Genomic DNA, 20837 nt, shown 5'->3' on the forward strand with positions numbered 1-20837 from the left:
TGTTCAATAGTCTGTGTTCACCTGGTGCTCCCTTCCCTCCATGTGTTCAATAGTCTGTGTTCACCTGGTGCTCCCTTCCCTCCATGTGTTCCAATAGTCTGTTCACCTGGTGCTCCCTTCCCTCCATGTGTTCCAATAGTCTGTTCACCTGGTGCTCCCTTCCCTCCATGTGCTCCAATAGTTCACCTGGTGCTCCCTTCCCTCCATGTGCTCCAATAGTTCACCTGGTGCTCCCTTCCCTCCATGTGTTCCAATAGTGTTCATTTTTAATGAAAAGAAAATTGTAACCAGTAAATTTTCTCCTGGATTCTCCAAATTACTGATCCAAAACTAAATTTAGTAATTCGGGCAGAATTTAATAAATTAGGGAAGATAATATTGTCTTTTTCAGTTTTTCAACATTTTAATATAAAAGTGAGCCAAATAAGAAAATTAGTAGCAGTAAAGAATTGAAGCTGGCTGGAACCTGATGCTGTTAAAATCAGAATCAGAGATTAAAACTTAAATAAACAAATAGAAACATTTAATTCTTGAGCACTGACAGTTAATCTATGAAGCTTTTACCTCAGAATGGGAGCAGAACATTTGTTGCACATACACAATATATTAATTCATTTCTATTACATTTTAAACCATTTGTATCCTTGTACAGACCTGTTCGTAGGGTTCTAGCATGCCTTTCTTGCGGATGTTCCTCTTTGCCAGGTAGATGGCTACCGTCGGAAAAAAAACAAAATTATTACTAATCACAAATGTTATAAAAATGAAAACAGTTGTATAAAGGGTTTTTTTAATACTGTAAACTGAACAGCTAGTCTAAACTTTTGGTCTCAGCTTCATCTGAAGGAGAGTTTCATCCTACACTGTAAAAAATGTTTGTAGAAATTACAGTAAAACTGTCAAAATTGCATGTGAAATAGGGCGTAAAAATAAAAATAGACACTTCTAATTACCGTAAAACAAGGAATAGTAGACTGTAAAACTAATATGTTTAATTTACATTAAAATACCGTCAGCTGTGGTTGCCAGAACTACACTGTAAAAAATACAGTGAGTGTTTCTACTGTAAATTTAAATGTAAATATCAGTAAAAACTGTAATTTAGACTAAATATTCCTGTTATTTTTAGGGTCATTGTGTCATTTATTCACACATCATGGTATTTCTCCATTAACTTTACATGAAAATGATATATTTTTACAGCAAAACTGTGTATTTCCTACAGTTAATGACAATAAAAGTTAAACTTTTATGCTATTCTTTGATTTACGGTAATATTATATTATATAATATATATATGTATTTCTGACAGTGTTTTACTGAAATTTCTACAAACATTTCTTTTACAGTGTACAAGACTTTTGAAAAACTGTAGAAACACACAGTTTTACTGTAAAACTATTTTAAAAAATTAGGTAAAATTAATGGAGAAATACCATGATGTCACAATGACACAAATACCCTAAAAATAAAGGGACTTTTCAGTCTAAATGACAGTTTTTGCTGATATTTACATTTATATTTACAGTAAAAATTACAGTAAAACTGTCAAATTGCATCAGAAATAAGGTGTAAAATGTAAAATTGCATATCACCGTAGTAGACACTTAATTACCGTAAATCAAAGAATAGTACACAACTTAAACTTTAAAAATAATTTTAAAATGTATGTAAATTAATGGAGGAATTCCATAATGTCACAAAGACACAATTACCCTGAAAAAAAACCCAGGAATATTAGTTTTTGTTTTTAATACATTTTGTATTTTGATGAGCATTTTAATGACAACATACTTTAATTCACACACAAATTGTTAAAATAAGAGCACATGGATGTGTTCGCAGAATCCGCTGGGGAAAAAAACAGGAATATTCAGTCTAAATAACCCTTTTTTTCCTGATATTTGCATATAAATTTACATTAGAAAACCAACTCACTGTCTTTTTTTCACGGTGAAGTTCTGGCAACCACAGCTGCTGGTATTTTACCGTAAATTAAACAGATGATTTTTTACAGTGTAAAAGCTCGGGATGCTTCCTGTCCTAATCAGTCCCTTTATGTTTCATTTTACCAACCATAGTCAGTGTCCTCTGCAACCCATTTCTGTGAAGGCCAGAAGTACGGAGTCTGGAGAGGTTCAGAGCGGAAAGACAGAATTAGGATATGAGCAGATATGAAGAATAAACATCTAACCCTAAAACTATTCTCCCAAAAGGTTCCTCAGCTGTTTCTAGTATCAGATGTTCTTAATAACAGACTAAAAGTCAATCTGACACTAGAAAGGAGTAATTTTAAAGGAGGAAGGAAGCCAATGTAAAATATAATAAATAATACCAGTGAAGCTAATAAAGTTCAATTAAATGTGTGCATGTTAGTAATTTTTTATAATATATGAACTGTATATGAGCTATATTAATGAGTTGGTAATGAGGTAAATACAAAATGAACATTTCTATTGATCAAATAATCATCTAGTGATATTCTCAAGAGCTTTAAATGATTCTTTGACCCAGAAAATGTAGATTTTAACAATATTTACTTTTTTCGTGTAATTTTGACACTTTTTCTGGAAATGTAGTTTATTTTTTTTGTAATTTTGACATTTTCTTGTAATTTTGTTTTTTCCTTGTAATTTTGACTTTTTTTCTTGTAATTTTGACCCTTTTTCTGGAAATTTTGACATTTCTTGTAGTTTATTTTTTTTGTAATTTTGTTTTTTTTTCTTGTAATTTTGACATTTTTTCTTGTAATTTTGTTTTTTTCTTGTAATTTTGACTTTTTTTCTTGTAATTTTGACTTTTTTTCTTGTAGTTTAAACTTTTTTTCTTGTAAAGTTTATTTTTTTCTTGTAATTTTGACTTTTTTCTTGTAATTTTGGTATTTTTTCTTGTAAATTTGTATTTTTTTTCATTCACCTTTATTTAACCAGGCAGGTCATTAAGAACAAATTCTTATTTACAATGGCAGCCTGACAAGCGACAAGGGCCACTTGAATTTAAACTTTTTTTCTTGTAAAGTTTATTTTTTTCTTGTAATTTAAACTATTATCTCTTGTGATTTTGACTGTTTTCTGCTGTAGCCTCTTGACACCCAGACTGACCTTCTGAGTGGCTTCGAATAATTATAATTAAATATTTTGGTTCTCATAGATTCTATATGGCTGTAAGTTGTAAGTGAAGTTACTGTGGTCTGCTTTGGTTTTGACTTGGATTTTGTAGTAACTGCAATATTTATGTCATTATTTCTCTGAAATAAAGCACAATAGAAATCTAAAACGTTGTCACAAGATGAAACAGGCGTCAAGGAGTTCATTTCTAAAATGAAACACGTCGTTCCTGCAGTGAGTCTCTGGGCGGATTAGACGGGACAGAAAGAATAATTTTTTTTTAATTTTGACTATTTTCTTGTAATTTTGACTTTTTTGTAATTTTGACTATTTTCTTGTAATTTTGACTATTTAGTTGTAATTTTGGCCTTTTTTCTTGTAATTTTGACTATTTTCTTGTAATTTTGGCCTTTTTTCTTGTAATTTTGACTTTTTTGTAATTTTGACTATTTTGTTGTAATTTTGGCCTTTTTTCTTGTAATTTTGACTATTTTCTTGTAATTTTGGCCTTTTTTCTTGTAATTTTGACTTTTTTGCAATTTTGACTTTTTTCTTGTAATTTAAACTTTTTTTCTTGTAATTTAAACGTTTTTTCTTGTAATTTTGTTTTTTTCTTGTAATTTCGACTTTTTTTCTTGTAATTTTAACTTTTTTGTAATTTTGACTATTTTATTGTAATTTAAACTTTTTTTCTTGTAAAGTTTATTTTTTTCCTTGTAATTTAAACTATTATTTCTTGTGATTTTGACTGTTTTCTGCTGTAGCCTCTTGACACCCAGACTGACCTTCTGAGTGGCTTCGAATAATTATGATTAAATATTTTGGTTCTCATAGATTCTATATGGCTATACGGAAAGAATCAGGCTTCAGTTTGTACCTGGAAGCGGTAGAGGCTGGAGTCGTTGCACATCACCAGCTTCTTGTGGTTCTGCAGAGGGTAGATGTACCCGTAGGCCACCAGCATGGTGCAGAAGGCCTCCGCCTCTAGAATACATAGAATATATAGAATATATAATATATATAATAACACAGGACCAACGGATGGAGCAGTTAATGCACAACATGCTCTACACTGTAAAAAAGGTTTGTAGAAATAACAGTAAAACACTGTCAAATACATCAGAAATAGGGCATAAAATGAAAAAATGTATATCACTGTAATAGACACTTTTAATTACCGTAAATCAAAGAATGGCACAAAACGTATACTTTTTTTTTTCTGTCACAAAATGGAATAAACACAGTTTTGCTGTAAAATATAACATTTTCATGCAAAATTTATGGGGAAATACCATGACGTGTGAATTAATGACACAATTACCCTAAAAATAACAGGATTATTCAGACTAAATTACAGTTTTTTGCTGATATTTACATTTAAATTTAGAATAGAAAACCCACTCACTGTAATTTTTATTACATTATACATATATATATATATATATATATATACATCATGGTATATATATATATTATATATATATTTTTTTTATTTTCTCATGACCAATACCACGAAGGTTGCAGGGGCCGGAACAAAACTCTGGACTAAATTCTGCTCAATATTAATGTAATCTCTTTATAAAATACAGTAAATTATCTGGTTTTGAGCTGCTGCTGATACGAATACATGTAATGATCAGACTGTTAATGTGGAGTAAATCAAGTAAAAAGTAGTAAATACTCCAATCACTATATCACTTTAACATTTATTCTAAACACACCTGTAAATGACATTTAACAAGCTTCCTATTTATGTTTTTGTATTATACAGCTTGTTTTTTCATGTTTGTACATTTTCAAGGTGTTTTACAATGTTGTGGTGCTTTTATTTTGAAATGGTGCCGCCCAGTGTGAAACAGGTGCTTTAATTTTGAAAGGTAGTGACAGGAAATAACCGGTAGAACGGTTAAATTAAAAAACGAACGGTAAATAATAACGAGTGCGTCGTAATTCATATAAAGTTGATATAAAGTATCAAAAAGGCTTCTATAGTTGCTGACAGGACACAAGGTTTGTTAAAGTTTATTTTATTCTGTTATATATATATTAGTGGCTATATTTGTTGTCTTAACTATAGTAAAAGTGCTTGTTAGCTCTAGTGCTAATGCTAATGTTTGCTATTTTTTTTTCAAAATAAAAGCACTGCAGTTATATTGATTTCCGCCCAATGCCCAGGTCTGCTCTAAAGTGACCCGACTGAGTTTTTATATTCTATATCTTTGCAATAAATTAATTTCATCATTCAGTATTGCAGGTTTTCCTCCAATAACTTGTTTTTGATCATCATACATCCTAATTTTTTATTTTCATTTCTTACTTTTTTAATAAAATCCTTTTTTTTTTATCACTACTCTTCTAATGCACAAGGTGATTTCTGACCCATGTTGGTCATTAGAAGGTGTTTATATGTTGTCACCAATTTAAAACCTGACAAAGAAGACACAAATATTAACTATCCTAGTTTGTTACATTGGTGTTTTTTTTCCAATGTCAAAAAATGACACAAAATGACCAAAAAAGACACAAAATGACTAAAAAAAGACACAAAATAACCACAAAAAACCCACAAAAAAGACATAAAATGACCCAAAAAGACCCAAAAAAGACAAAAAAAACACAAAAAAGACACAGAATGACCAAAAAAAGACACAAAAAAGACACAAAATGACAAAAAAAAAGAAAAAAAGACACAAAATGACCAAAAAAGACACGAAATAACCCCCAAAAAAAGAAAAAAAGACACAAAATGACTAAAAAAAGACACAAAATAACCACAAAAAAGACAAAAAAAACACGAAAAGACACAGAATGACCAAAAAAAGACACAAAAAGACACAAAAAAGACATAAAATGACCAAAAAAGACACAAAATGACCAAAAAAAAGACACAAAATAACCAAAAAAGACACAAAGACACAAAATGACAAAAAAAGACACAAAATGACTAAAAAAAGACACAAAATAACCACAAAAAAGACATAAAATGACCCAAAAAGACACAAAAAAGACAAAAAGACAAAAAAACCCACAAAAAAGACACAGAATGACAAAAAAGACACAAAAAGACACAAAAAAGACATAAAATGACCAAAAAAGACACAAAATGACTAAAAAAAGACACAAAATAACCACAAAAAACACAAAAAAGACATAAAATCACCCCAAAAGACACAAAAAAGACAAAAAGACAAGAAAAATCCACAAAAAACTGGGGGATTGGGGGTCACGACTCAAAAAGGTTGAGAACTACTGCTTTAGAGCAGCAGTTCTCAACCTTTTAGAGTCTCGACCCCCAATTTAACATCATGTTGTCTCACTGAACACAATCTCACAGTTCAGATCAGACAAACTCAGTTGATACGACGAATTTTGGACAAATAATGAAGCAGACAACAACTAAAACATCTCCCTGTCTGTGCATTTATATATATTTTTTATATGTTTTATTTAACAGTCAGCTTCAAGCCAGAGACTCCTGGTAAAGTAATAACTTGCTAATTTGGGATTTGTCAGAAAAGACACAAAATTACCCCAAAAAATTACATAAAATTAAACAAAGAAGGACTCAAAGTGACCACAAAATGACAAAAAAATGACCAGAAAAAGACACAAAATAACCAAAAAGACACACATTTACCACAAAATGACCAAAAAAGACAAAATTACTAAAAAAAAATTTAAAAAAAGCACACAAAATGGGCAAAAAAAGACACAAAATGACCAGAAAAAGACAAAAAATGACCAAAAAATTACACAAAATTACTGGGGAAAAAAACACAAAATGGGCAAAAAAGACATTAAATTACTAAAAACACATTAACACATGAACACTTTAACACAGTGGAGACAGAGCTGACTTCCAAAATGATTTGGTGACCCCCAGAAATCATCTCGCGACCCCATGTGTTATAACACATGGATATGTGTTATAACACATGGATATGTGTTATAACTGAATATTAGATTGTGTGGAGCGTTTTACCTTCTGGAGTGTTCTTCATCTTGTTAGTGATCCAGGTGATGACGTCTTTACCTGTGGGGACAAAAACACAAGACTTAAAGCCACACTGTAAAAAATGTTAGTAGAAGTTAAAGTAAAACTCTGTTAGATTGCATGAGAAATAAAATTTAAAATGACATATCACCATAAAGGACACTTTTAATTACCGTAAATCAAAGAATAGTACAAAAAATTTAGATTTTTTGTTGTTGTTGAAAAAACACAGTTTTAGTGTAAAAATAATTTAAAAAATAATCTGTTTAATTTACGGTAAAATACCTGCAGCTGTGGTTGCCAGAACTACACTGTAAAAAATACAGTGAGTGGGGTTTATACTGTAAATTTAAATGTTTGCAAAAACTGTAATTTAGACTAAATATTCCTGTTATTTTTAGGGTAATTGTGTCATTGTGACATCATGGTATTTCTCTGTTAATTTTACATGAAAATGTTATATTTTTTACAGCAAAACTGTGTATTTCCTACAGTTTATGACAGTAAAAGTTCTGTACTATTATATGATTTACGGTAAATTAAAGTGTCTACTACGGTGATGTACAATTTTAAAATTTAAATTTAAATTTCTTTCTTATTTCTGATGTCATTTGACTGTTTTACTGAAATTTCTACAAACATTTTTTAAAGGGTACAAAACTTTTGAAAAACTGTAGAGACACACAGTTTTACTGTAAAACTAAAGATTTTTTAGTTTTTGCTGATATTTACATTAACATTAACAGTATAAAACCCTCTGAATGACTAGACTGAATATTCCTGTTATTTTTAGGGTAATTGTGTCATTGTGACATCATGGTATTTCTCCTTTAACTTTTCATGAAAATGTTATATTTTTACAGCAAAACTGTGTGTTTCCTACAGTTTATGACAGTTAAAGTTAAAGGTTTTTTGTGCTATTCTTTGATTTACCGTAATTAAAAGTGTCTAATACGGTGATATACAATTTTTAATTTCTATTTCTGATGTCATTTGACAGTTTAACTGTAATTTCTACAAACATTTTTTACAGTGTATTCCCCGTCTGTTTTATAATATTCATCTAATAATCTAATAATACGTTTTGGCTTTTCCACAAGTCTTTTTCAGCAAAGGTTTTAAAAAAAAACACCTCGAAGTGTTTTAACATGATTTTACTTTTTTTGCAGAGATTTTTCTAATTTAGCTTTGTGCATTCAGCAATCTTTTGTGTTTAGTGTTTTTTTCTCTTTTTAATAATTTCTGTGTGTTTTTATCTGTGTTTTCTGTCATTTCTTTGTGTTTGTTTCTGTTTTTTATGTGTGTTTTTTGTATGTTTTTGGTGTGTTTTGAGTGTTTTTGTATGTGTTTTATGTAATTTTGTGTGTGTTTTTGTCTGTTTTTAGTTTGTTTTTCATGTTTTACGTGTGTTTTTTGTAATTTTTTGTGTGTTTTTTTGTGTTGAAAATGTTGATCCAGTAAGTCAAAATGAAAATAATAATAATCAGGTCCTATAGGTGAGGTTGTGCTGAAAACAATGACAGCAACACGTCATGGTGAAGATGTTTAACTGGTTTATATACATAAATGCAATCTTTTGTGTTTACTGTTTTTTTAATAATTTCTTTGTGTTTTGATGTGTGTTTTATATAATTTCTTTGTTTTTGATGTGTTTTTTATCATTTCTTTGTGTTTTTATGTGTGTTTTATATAATTTTTGTGTGTTTTTTGTATTTTTATTATGTTTTGGGTGTGTTTGTATGTGTTTTTTTGTAATTGTGTGTGTGTTTTTGGTTTGTTTTTCATGTTCTATGTGTTTTATCGGTGATTTTTGTAATTTCTTTGTGTTTTTTTAAATTTTTATTAGGTTTTTGGTGTGTTTTGAGTGTGTTTGTTTGTGTTTTTGGTTTGTTTTTCATGTTTTATGTGTTTTACGTGTGTTTTTTGTCATTTTTTTGTGTTTGAAAATAATAATCAGGTCCTATAGGTGAGGTTGTGCTGAAAACAATGATAGCAACACGTCATGGTGAAGCTTTTTAACTGGTTCATAAACATAAATGCAATCTTTTGTGTTTACTGTTTGTTTAATAATTTCTTTGTGTTTTATGTGTGTTTTTTATAATTTCTTTGTGTTTTGATGTGTTTTTTATCATTTCTTTGTGTTTTTATGTGTGTTTTATATAATTTCTTTGTGTTTTTATGTGTGTTTTTTGTAATTTTTGTGTGTTTTTTGTATTTTTATTATGTTTTGGGTGTGTTTGTATGTGTTTTTTTGTAATTGTGTGTGTGCTTTTGGTTTGTTTTTCATGTTTCATGTGTTTTATCTGTGATTTTTGTAATTTCTTTGTGGGTTTTTTTGTATTTTTATTATGTTTTTGGTGTGTTTTGAGTGTGTTTGTATGTGTTTTTTTTGTGTTTTTGGTTTGTTTTTCATGTTTTATGTGAGTTTTTTGTAATTTATTTGTGTGTTTTTTTGTGTTCAAAATGTTGATCCAGTAAGTCAAAATGAAAAAATAATAATCAGGTCCTATAGGTGAGGTTGTCCTGAAAACAATGACAGCAACACGTCATGGTGAAGATGTTTAAGTGGTTCATAAACAGGCATAAATGCAATCTTTTGTGTTTACTGTTTGTTTTTTTAATCATTTCTTTGTGTTTTTTGTAATTTTTGTGTGTTTTTTGTATTTTTATTGTGTTTTGGGTGTGTTTGTATGTGTTTTTTTGTAATTTTGTGTGTGTTTTTGGTTTGTTTTTCATGTTTTATGTGTTTTATCTGTGATTTTTGTAATTTCTTTGTAGAGACTTAGACTTCTAAGAATTAATAAGAGTTAAAATAAATGATGTTATGACCATTATTACATCACATCACATAGTTTAACTCTTTATCCGCTAAGGAACTATATATGGTCACTTCCTTGGACATCCAAAATGGCGTTGCTATGCAGCCCAGTGAGGTCGGAGAACCATGTGACTTCTCTCAGCCAATCAGCTAATATTAGGCCATGTCACAGATAGTGACATCACACCATCGGACCAATCAGCAGCTTTCTAATTTCCCTCTTTCACCGGCCGGCCGGAGTACGGCTTTTTACACCTCCTGCTATTATATATTACATTATATATGTTATATATCTACATAAATAACAAATATATAAATATAGACATGTGTTATAAATGTTCCATAAAACATTTAACAACATAAAAATCAATGTTCCTTTAAGTTTATATGTGACTTTCCTATATTTTTATGCATACAGCTTTTTAAAACTGTTTTACCCAAGACAGGCGACGAGCCATATATGGTCACTTCATTGATCTTGATTTTCAACATAAAAATGTTACATTTCTAAAAATGTCACAAATGTAAAAAAAAGTCTTGTAGTGTCCTGCAATGACACTCTAGGGTTGAAATTGTGAATTTCCAAGTATTTCAATGAGTGCCTGATAAAGAGTTAATATAGTTTAATATAGTTTAATATAGTTTAATATAGTTTAATATAGGTTAATATAGTTTAATATAGTTTAATATAGGTTAATATAGTTTAATATAGGTTAATATAGTTTAATATAGTTTAATATAGGTTAATATAGTTTAATATAGTTTAATATAGTTTAATATAGGTTAATATAGGTTAATATAGTTTAATATAGTTTAATATAGGTTAATATAGTTTAATATAGTTTAATATAGTTTAATATAGGTTAATATAGTTAAATATAGTTTAATATAGGCTAATATAGTTAAATATAGGTTAATATAGTTAAATATAGGTTAATATAGTTTAATATAGTTTAATATAGGTTAATATAGTTTAATATAGGTTAATATAGTTTAATATAGTTTAATATAGTTAAATATAGTTTAATATAGTTTAATATAGGTTAATATAGTTTAATAGATTCAACAGAATAACAGAGTTATTACAACACTTGTTACATTTACACAGAGCCGAGGGGAGGGTTCAGCCTGCTGACCTTTGTCTTGCTGCTCTCTGATTGGATTAAAAATCCTAAAGCAGCGTCCAGATCTCATCCAATTGTGTGTTGCTTTATTTAGCTCGTGTGTTAGCAGCTTAGCGGAGCAGGCCGCCTGTCGACGTCTCCACAGGCTGAACTTTGACCCCTGAGGCTAGTCTGACTCCTTTTCCTCATTCTGCCAGGATAAACCACGTCTTCACCATGACGTGTTGGCAGCACAACCTCACCTATATGACCTGATTATTGTTTTTTCATTTTGACTTACTGGATCAACATTTTCAACACAGGAACACACAAAAAAATACAAAAAACACACAAAAAAACCCCATGAAATTACAAAAAACACAGAAAAACACACAAGAAACACACAAAAAATTACAAAAAACACACAAGAAATACAAAAAACAAAATAATTACAAAAAACACATAAAAACACAGGGAAAACACACAAAAAATTACAGAAAACACAGGGAAAACACAAAAAAAATTGCAAAAAACACAAGAAAATTACAAAAAACACACAAGAAATTTTTAAAAATGCACAAAATAATTACAAAAAACACAGAAAAACACACAAAAAACACAAGAAAATTACATAGAACTAAATAATTACAAAAAACACAGAAAAACACAGGGAAAACACACAAAAAATTACAAAAAACACACAAGAAAATTAAAAAAATGCACAAAATAATTACAAAAAACACAGAAAAACACACAAAAAACACACAAGAAAATTACAAAAAACTAAATAATTACAAAAAACACAGAAAAACACACAAAAAAATACAAAAAACACACAAGAAAATTACAAAAAAACCACATAAAAACACACGGAAAACATTAAACAAAAAATATTGCATTCAAAATGCATTGAAATGCTGAATGCACACTGCAAAATTAATAAAAATCTCTTCAAAAACGTCAGTAAAATCATGTTAGACTTGGTCGAGGTGGTTTTAACCTTTGCTGAAAAAGAGTTGATGTGTTATTATTTATTATATTTTACATTGGCTTCCTTCCTCCTTTAAAATGACTCCTCTCTAGTGTCAGATTGACTTTTAGTCTGTTATTAAGAACATCTGATACTAGAAACAGCTGAGAAACCTTTTGGGAGAATGTTTTTAGGGTTAGATGTTTATTCTTCATATATGTTCATATTCTCCCTCCTAATATTCATTTTCATTTAAAAGAAAAGGCTTGATGATCAAATGACCATTAACAATTTGTGTGTGAATTAAAGTATGTTGTCATTAAAATGCTCGTCAAAATACAAAATGTATTAAAAACAAAAACTAATATTCCTGTTTTTTTTTTCAGGGTAATTGTGTCTTTGTGACATTATGGTATTCCTCCATTAATTTACATACATTTTAAAAATATTTTTAAAGTTTAAGTTGTGTACTATTCTTTGATTTACGGTAATTAAGTGTCTACTACGGTGATATGCAATTTTACATTTTACACCTTATTTCTGATGCAATTTGACAGTTTTACTTGCGCGCTCGATTTCATTTCGAACTGCGAAAGGGTCTGAAACCAGAGAGGTTTCTGAGCCTGTTTTAGGATCCAATCACAGAGCGGGGAGGGACGGCAAGACGGTGGCGCGGACTACTCGGCAGATGGAAGCTTGTAGTTTTGTAGTTTTCTTACGGATCCAACATGGCTGCTGCAGACGCGAAACTCTCTTTAGCCGTAGATGGCCGTAGATTTAAATAGTTTAGAGCCAAAGTTGATTTTAAAAGAAGAACAACAAAAGGATGTTTTAGCCTTGCTTCCGACAGGATTTGGCCAAAGCCTAATCTACTAACTAGCCTCGCTACTAGCGCCGCTACTAGCCCCGCTACTAGCCCCACTACTAGCGCCGCTACTAGCCCCGCTACTAGCGCCACTACTAGCGCCACTACTAGCCCCGCTACTAGCGCCACTACTAGTGCCACTACTAGCCCCGCTACTAGCCCCGCTACTAGCGCCACTACTAGCCCCGCTACTAGCCCCACTACTAGCCCCGCTACTAGCGCCACTACTAGCCCCACTACTAGTGCCACTACTAGCCCCGCTACTAGCCCCGCTACTAGCGCCGCTACTAGCCCCACTACTAGCCCCACTACTAGCGGCACTACTAGCCCCGCTACTAGCCCCGCTACTAGCGCCGCTACTAGCCCCGCTACTAGCGCCACTACTAGCCCCGCTACTAGCCCCGCTACTAGCGCCACTACTAGCCCCGCTACTAGCCCCGCTACTAGCGCCGCTACTAGCCCCGCTACTAGCGCCACTACTAGCCCCGCTACTAGCCCCGCTACTAGCGCCACTACTAGTGCCACTACTAGCCCCGCTTCTAGCCCCGCTACTAGCGCCACTACTAGCGCCACTACTAGCCCCGCTACTAGCCCCGCTACTAGCCCCGCTACTAGCGCCGCTACTAGCCCCGCTACTAGCCCCGCTACTAGCGCCGCTACTAGCCCCGCTACTAGCGCCACTACTAGCCCCGCTACTAGCCCCGCTACTAGCGCCACTACTAGCCCCGCTACTAGCCCCGCTACTAGCGCCGCTACTAGCCCCGCTACTAGCGCCACTACTAGCCCCGCTACTAGCCCCGCTACTAGCGCCACTACTAGTGCCACTACTAGCCCCGCTTCTAGCCCCGCTACTAGCGCCACTAATAGCGCCACTACTAGCCCCGCTACTAGCCCCGCTACTAGCCCCGCTACTAGCGCCGCTACTAGCCCCGCTACTAGCCCCGCTACTAGCCCCGCTACTAGCGCCGCTACTAGCGCCACTACTAGTGCCACTACTAGCCCCGCTACTAGCCCCGCTACTAGCGCCACTACTAGCCCCGCTACTAGCCCCACTACTAGCGCCACTACTAGCCCCACTACTAGCGCCACTACTAGCCCCGCTACTAGCCCCACTACTAGCGCCACTACTAGCCCCGCTACTAGCCCCACTACTAGCCCCACTACTAGCGCCACTACTAGCCCCGCTACTAGCCCCACTACTAGCGCCGCTACTAGCCCCGCTACTAGCCCCACTACTAGCCCCGCTACTAGCGCCACTACTAGTGCCACTACTAGCCCCGCTACTAGCCCCGCTACTAGCGCCACTACTAGCGCCACTACTAGCCCCGCTACTAGCGCCACTACTAGCGCCACTACTAGCCCTGCTACTAGCCCCGCTACTAGCGCCACTACTAGCGCCACTACTAGCCCTGCTACTAGCCCCGCTACTAGCGCCGCAGCTCGTCTATCGACCATAAAATCAGTGGATGTGTGGCTGAATGACATGAGGGGGAAATAAGCTGTAAAGCAGCCATAGTCAGAACATGCAGCAGAAAAACGTTGCAGAAGCAGAATTGAGCATTTTATTCTCAAAGTAGAGATGCTAGAGGGCTAGTCTGGCTATGTAAACATCCATCTCTGTTGCTCTACTACGTCATCTGGTATAACTGATCTGATTGGCTAAGAGCTACCTACAGACGCTTTGATAGACATTCTAAGCGCCCAATAAACGGCTCCGGAGGATCGTAAACCACGCCTCCTCTACGGAGAAATGAACGGCTGGTTCCCAGACCAGATCTCATCTGTGATTAGTCTGGTGTTAGCAGGCTAGAGTTTTACTGTAATTTCGACGAACATTTTTTTGAAACATTGTTTATATAAAATAATTTTCAAGAGAAACGTTTTGAGATACATCCCACATACGGAGCTGATGGCTTGTAGGTGATAACAACCATAATATTCTGGGATAAAGGACGATGTGTGAGGAATGAACTCTGAACTATTGGATTCTTTTAGAACAGAATAAAGTTTCTCACCAGAGACGACGTGTGGGATGACGGTGACGTTGAGCTTCTGGTCGGAGCCTTTCACTCCGTTCTTTGGGTCCTGCATCTCCACCACCACCGCCTCCAGCTGGAAGAGGAGGAGGAACCATCAGGAATAAAACAGCATCAGCCATTAGACCAGGGGCCTCCAACTCTAATGACCTGGGGCCCGCTGGAGGCAGTATCCAAATGGCCAAAAAAAGACACAAAATGACCAAAAAAAGACACAAAATGACAAAAAAAAGACACAAAATTACTTTTAAAAAAGACACAAAATGACAGAAAAAAAACTAAATTACTGAAAAAAGACACAAAATGACAAAAAAAAACTAAATTACTGAAAAAAGACACAAAATGACAGAAAAAAAACTAAATTACTGAAAAAAGACACAAAATGACAGAAAAAAAACTAAATTACTTAAAAAAGACAAAATTACTTAAAAAAGACACAAAATTACTTTTAAAAAAGACACAAAATGACAGAAAAAAAACTAAATTACTGAAAAAAGACACAAAATGACAGAAAAAAACCTAAATTACTTAAAAAAGACAAAATTACTTAAAAAAGACACAAAATTACTTTTAAAAAAGACACAAAATGACAGAAAAAAAACGAAATTACTGAAAAAAGACACAAAATGACAGAAAAAAAACGAAATTACTGAAAAAAGACACAAAATTACTTAAAAAAGACACAAAATTACTTTTAAAAAAGACACAAAATGACAGAAAAAAACTAAATTACTGAAAAAAGACACAAAATGACAAAAAAAAACTAAATTACTGAAAAAAGACACAAAATGACAGAAAAAAACCTAAATTACTTAAAAAAGACAAAATTACTTAAAAAAGACACAAAATTACTTTTAAAAAAGACACAAAATGACAGAAAAAAAACGAAATTACTGAAAAAAGACACAAAATTACTTAAAAAAGACACAAAATTACTTTTAAAAAAGACACAAAATGACAGAAAAAAAACTAAATTACTTAAAAAAGACACAAAATTACTTTTAAAAAAGACACAAAATTACTTTTAAAAAAGACACAAAATGACCAAAAATTACACAAAATTACTTAAAAAGACAAAATTATATATATAAAAAAAGACACAAAATCATTTTAAAAAAATACACAAAATCACTAAAAAAGCCTTTTTTTCTTGTTATTTTGACAGAAACACACCACCAGCTGGTGTATTATCCTACAGGACTTCCTCCTCTTTTCCATTTTGAAAACTGTAAAATTGTATTCTAATAATGTCTGGGACAGAGTCAAGCACACTCAACATTTCTGGAGGTATTTGTTTTTTTTTAAATTATGAAGAATGACCCCACTCAAATATTTTTATATATTCAAAATATATTATAACATTATTTGTATTGATGCATTTATGTAAGCAGCGTTTTCATTATATAAAGATAGGAATAATCTTAACTACCTGATATACTGTTATAAGGTTTAATTGGAAAAAAAGAGAAATAAAAAATCACTCAGTTAATCATCATCATTTCTTTGTTAAATCTCGACCTGTAAAGTAACTAAAGCTGTCAGACAAATGTAGTGGAGTAGAAGTATAAAGTTACATCAACTGGAAATACTCCAGTGAAGTACAAGTACCTCTAGTACTGTACTTAAGTACAGTACTAGAGGTACTTGTACTTAGTAACTTTCCACCAGTGAACTCTGCAGGATGTTTCACCTGGCAGCAGGAACATAATAAGATAATTGGCTTTAAAGTGGAATTAGAGGAGATCTTTAACGAGACGCTTTCTTCTGGAGGCAAACAGGTCATTTAACATCTCAAACTGGAAAAAAAGGTGTTTAAAAACCAGATCAAACAGTAAATCTAAAGGTCTAAAACCAGATCAAACAGTAAATCTAAAGGTCTAAAACCAGATCAAACAGTAAATCTAAAGGTCTAAAACCAGATCAAACAGTAAATCTGAGGGAAATGATCTTGCTGCATGGACAGATAATTTACCTTGACAAGATTTATTAAATCAAGATTATTAAATCTAGAAATAAGCATGTTGAACACTTAAAATAAGAAATTAACTCTTAAAACAAAAATAAAACCACATACAACCAGAATAAAACCAAGAGATTCTGGTTTTCAATGGTTTTATTCTAGTTTTATGTGGTTTTATTCTGGTTTTAAGTGGTTTTATTCTGGTTTTAAGTGGTTTTAAGTGGTTTTAAGTGGTTTTATTCTGGTTTTAAGTGGTTTTAAGTGGTTTTATTCTGGTTTTAAGTAGTTTTATTCTGGTTTTATGTGGTTTTATTCTGGTTTTATGTGGTTTTATTCTGGTTTTAAGTGGTTTTATTTTGGTTTTAAGTGGTTTTATTTTGGTTTTAAGTGGTTTTATTCTGGTTTTATGTGGTTTTATTCTTGTTTTAAGAGTTAATTTCTTATTCTAAGTGTTCAACATGCTTATTTCTAGATTTAATAATCTTGATTTAATAAATCTTGTCAAGGTAAATTATCTGTCCATGCAGCAAGATCATTTCCCTCAGATTTACTGTTTGATCTGGTTTTTAGACTAAAAACCTTTATTTACAGTGCATACAAATAAAATAAATCTACTTAATAAGAGCTCCCATAAGCATAAATCTATTTCTAAAAACACTGAGAAGTGCAAAAAAAAAAGGGGCAATCTCTCCTGTTGTTGCAATAAAAAACAGTTTTAGTGAAATTCAGAAATGTTAAATCCAACTTAATTTAAATAAATTAACGACCATTTCTGAATAAATTAAGCATGAAATATGATGAAGAACATACAAACAGCCAGCTCTAAATAAGCCCAGTAATAATAGTAATAATAATAATAATAATAATAATAATAAACTGACTGACCTTTTTGAAGCAGTGGTTGCGGGGGCGGAAGTGTTGTCCGCGGTCTGGACGAACTGTTCTGATCGTCATATCTGAGGACTGATGAAAACAAACCAGATGTAGAAAATAAAGTAATCCTGGTGATGAAGGAGTTATAATAATAATATATATAATATTATAATATCTGTAGCTGCTGACAGGGAGAGTGTGTGCAGCAGACTAACTCTCTGTCTGTCTCTCTGTGGGGATTGTAAGTCTCAGGATGGATTTATCCTCCAATCAGGAGCAGAGACAAGCTTTAAACCAGGGGGCTCAAACTGGCGGCCCGCGGGCCAATTGTGGCCCTCGTGACGATATTTTGTGTTTTTATTCTGGTTTTATTCTGGTTTTAGGTGGTTTTATTCTGGTTTTATGTGTTTTTATTCGGGTTTTATTCTGGTTTTATGTGGTTTTATTCTGGTTTTGTGTGGTTTTATTCTGGTTTTAAGTGGTTTTATTCTGGTTTTAAGTGATTTTATTCTGGTTTTATGTGTTTTTATTCTGGTTTTATTCTGGTTTTATGTGTTTTTATTCCGGTTTTATGTGTTTTTATTCTGGTTTTATGTGTTTTTATTCTGGTTTTATTCTGGTTTTAAGTGATTTTATTCTGGTTTTATGTGTTTTTATTCTGGTTTTATGTGGTTTTATTCTGGTTTTGTGTGGTTTTATTCTGGTTTTAAGTGGTTTTATTCTGGTTTTATGTGGTTTTATTCTGGTTTTATGTGGTTTTATTCTGGTTTTATGTGGTTTTATTCTGGTTTTATTCTGGTTTTATGTGGTTTTATTCTGGTTTTAGGTGGTTTTATTCTGGTTTTAAGTGGTTTTATTCTGGTTTTAAGTGATTTTATTCTGGTTTTATGTGTTTTTTTCGGGTTTTATTCTGGTTTTATGTGGTTTTATTCTGGTTTTGTGTGGTTTTATTCTGGTTTTAAGTGGTTTTATTCTGGTTTTAAGTGATTTTATTCTGGTTTTATGTGTTTTTATTCTGGTTTTATTCTGGTTTTATGTGTTTTTATTCTGGTTTTATGTGTTTTTATTCTGGTTTTATTCTGGTTTTAAGTGATTTTATTCTGGTTTTATGTGTTTTTATTCTGGTTTTATTCTGGTTTTATGTGGTTTTATTCTGGTTTTGTGTGGTTTTATTCTGGTTTTAAGTGGTTTTATTCTGGTTTTAAGTGATTTTATTCTGGTTTTATGTGTTTTTATTCTGGTTTTATTCTGGTTTTATGTGTTTTTATTCCGGTTTTATGTGTTTTTATTCTGGTTTTATGTGTTTTTATTCTGGTTTTATTCTGGTTTTAAGTGATTTTATTCTGGTTTTATGTGTTTTTATTCTGGTTTTATTCTGGTTTTATGTGGTTTTATTCTGGTTTTGTGTGGTTTTATTCTGGTTTTAAGTGGTTTTATTCTGGTTTTAAGTGATTTTATTCTGGTTTTATGTGTTTTTATTCTGGTTTTAAGTGGTTTTATTCTGGTTTTAAGTGATTTTATTCTGGTTTTATGTGTTTTTATTCTGGTTTTATTCTGGTTTTATTTGGTTTTATTCTGGTTTTGTGTGGTTTTATTCTGGTTTTAAGTGGTTTTATTCTGGTTTTATGTGGTTTTATTCTGGTTTTATTTATTATCAGGATGGATTTATCCTCCAATCAGGAGCAGAGACAGGCTTTAAACCAGGGGGCTCAAACTGGCGGCCCGCGGGCCAATTGTGGCCCTCGTGATGATATTTTGTGGCCCCCACCTTGATATGAAAGTTTAATGTGAGTTTTATATGAATGGCACTTTACCGTGTTGTGTGTGTGGAAGGTCCCTTTAATTACTGTTTTTCGTCATTTTGAGTCTTTTAAAAAAAAATAACTGTGTGTCTTTTTTTTTTAGTAATTTTGTGTCTTCTGTCGGGTTTTTTTTTGGTAGTTTTGTTTTCTCATTTGTGTCTTTTTTAGTCATTTTGTGTGTCATTTTGTGTTTTTTATTTATTTTTGGTAATTTTGTGTCTTTTTTTGATAATTTTGTGTTTTTTTGTCATTTTGTGTCTTTTTTAGTCATTTTGTCTTCTCATTTGTGTCTTTTTTAGTCATTTTGTGTCATTTTTTGTGTCATTTTGTGTCTTTTATTTATTTTTTGGTAATTTTGTGTCATTTTGTGTCATTTTTTGGTAATTTTGTGTCATTTTTTGTGTCATTTTGTCTTTTTTATTTATTTTTTGGTAATTTTGTGTCTTTTTTGTCATTTTGTGTCTTTTTTTGTCATTTTGTCTTCTCATTTGTGTCTTTTCTAGTCATTTTGTGTAATTTTTTGTGTCATTTTGTGATTTATATTTTTCTTTTGGTAATTTTGTGTCTTTTTTAGTCATTTTGTGTCTTTTTTAGTCATTTTGTCTTCTCATTTGCTGTCTTTTTTTATAGTCATGTTGTGTTTTTCGTCTTTTTTTTGGTCATTTTGTGTCATTTTGTGTGTTTTTGTCCATTTTTTTGGGAGGGGGGGTCAATTTGTGTCTTTTTTAGTCATTTTGTGTCATTTTTTGGTAATTTTGTGTCATTTTTTGTGTCATTTTATGTTTTTTATTTTATTTTTGGTAATTTTGTCTTTTTTGGGTAATTTTGTGTCTTTTTTGTCATTTTGTGTCTTTTTTATAGTCATGTTGTGTTTTTCCTTTTTTTTGGGTCATTTTGTGTTTTTTTGTCCATTTTTTGGGTAATTTTGTGTCTTTTTTTGTCATTTTGTCTTCTCATTTGTGTCTTTTCTAGTCATTTTGTGTAATTTTTTGTGTCATTTTATGTTTTTTATTTTATTTTTGGTAATTTTGTCTTTTTTGGTAATTTTGTGTCTTTTCTAGTCATTTTGTGTAATTTTTTGTGTCATTTTATGCTTTTTATTTTATTTTTGGTAATTTTGTCTTTTTTGGTAATTTTGTGTCTTTTTTAGTCATTTTGTGTCTTTTTTAATCATTTTGTGTCTTTTTTAGTCATTTTGTCTTCTTATTTGTGTCTATTTTATAGCCATGTTGTGTTTTTCCTTTTTTTTTGGTCATTTTGTGTCTTTTTTGGTCATTTTGACCCTTTTTTTTTATTTTTTAGTTATTTT

The 20837-nt window shown here is 32.0% G+C and overlaps 1 protein-coding gene across 1 annotated transcript in view; it reads right to left on the reverse strand.

The window, feature by feature from the left end:
• rgs9a (regulator of G protein signaling 9a) overlaps window positions 1–18071 on the reverse strand; it is a 39820-nt gene extending 21749 nt beyond the window's left edge. The window contains exons 1-6 of the mRNA XM_059347923.1: window positions 17739–18071; window positions 14873–14969; window positions 7090–7140; window positions 3985–4091; window positions 2077–2128; window positions 655–713 (exon numbers count right to left, since the gene is read on the reverse strand). Of these exons, the coding sequence (XP_059203906.1) occupies window positions 655–713; window positions 2077–2128; window positions 3985–4091; window positions 7090–7140; window positions 14873–14969; window positions 17739–17807 (435 nt within the window). The 5' untranslated portion in view covers window positions 17808–18071. The remainder of the gene's footprint in view (window positions 1–654; window positions 714–2076; window positions 2129–3984; window positions 4092–7089; window positions 7141–14872; window positions 14970–17738) is intronic.
• Between the last annotated feature and the right edge of the window lie 2766 nt (window positions 18072–20837).

The sequence above is a fragment of the Centropristis striata genome, chromosome 13, assembly GCF_030273125.1.
Source record: "Centropristis striata isolate RG_2023a ecotype Rhode Island chromosome 13, C.striata_1.0, whole genome shotgun sequence".
Classification (NCBI taxonomy): Eukaryota; Metazoa; Chordata; class Actinopteri; order Perciformes; family Serranidae; genus Centropristis; species Centropristis striata.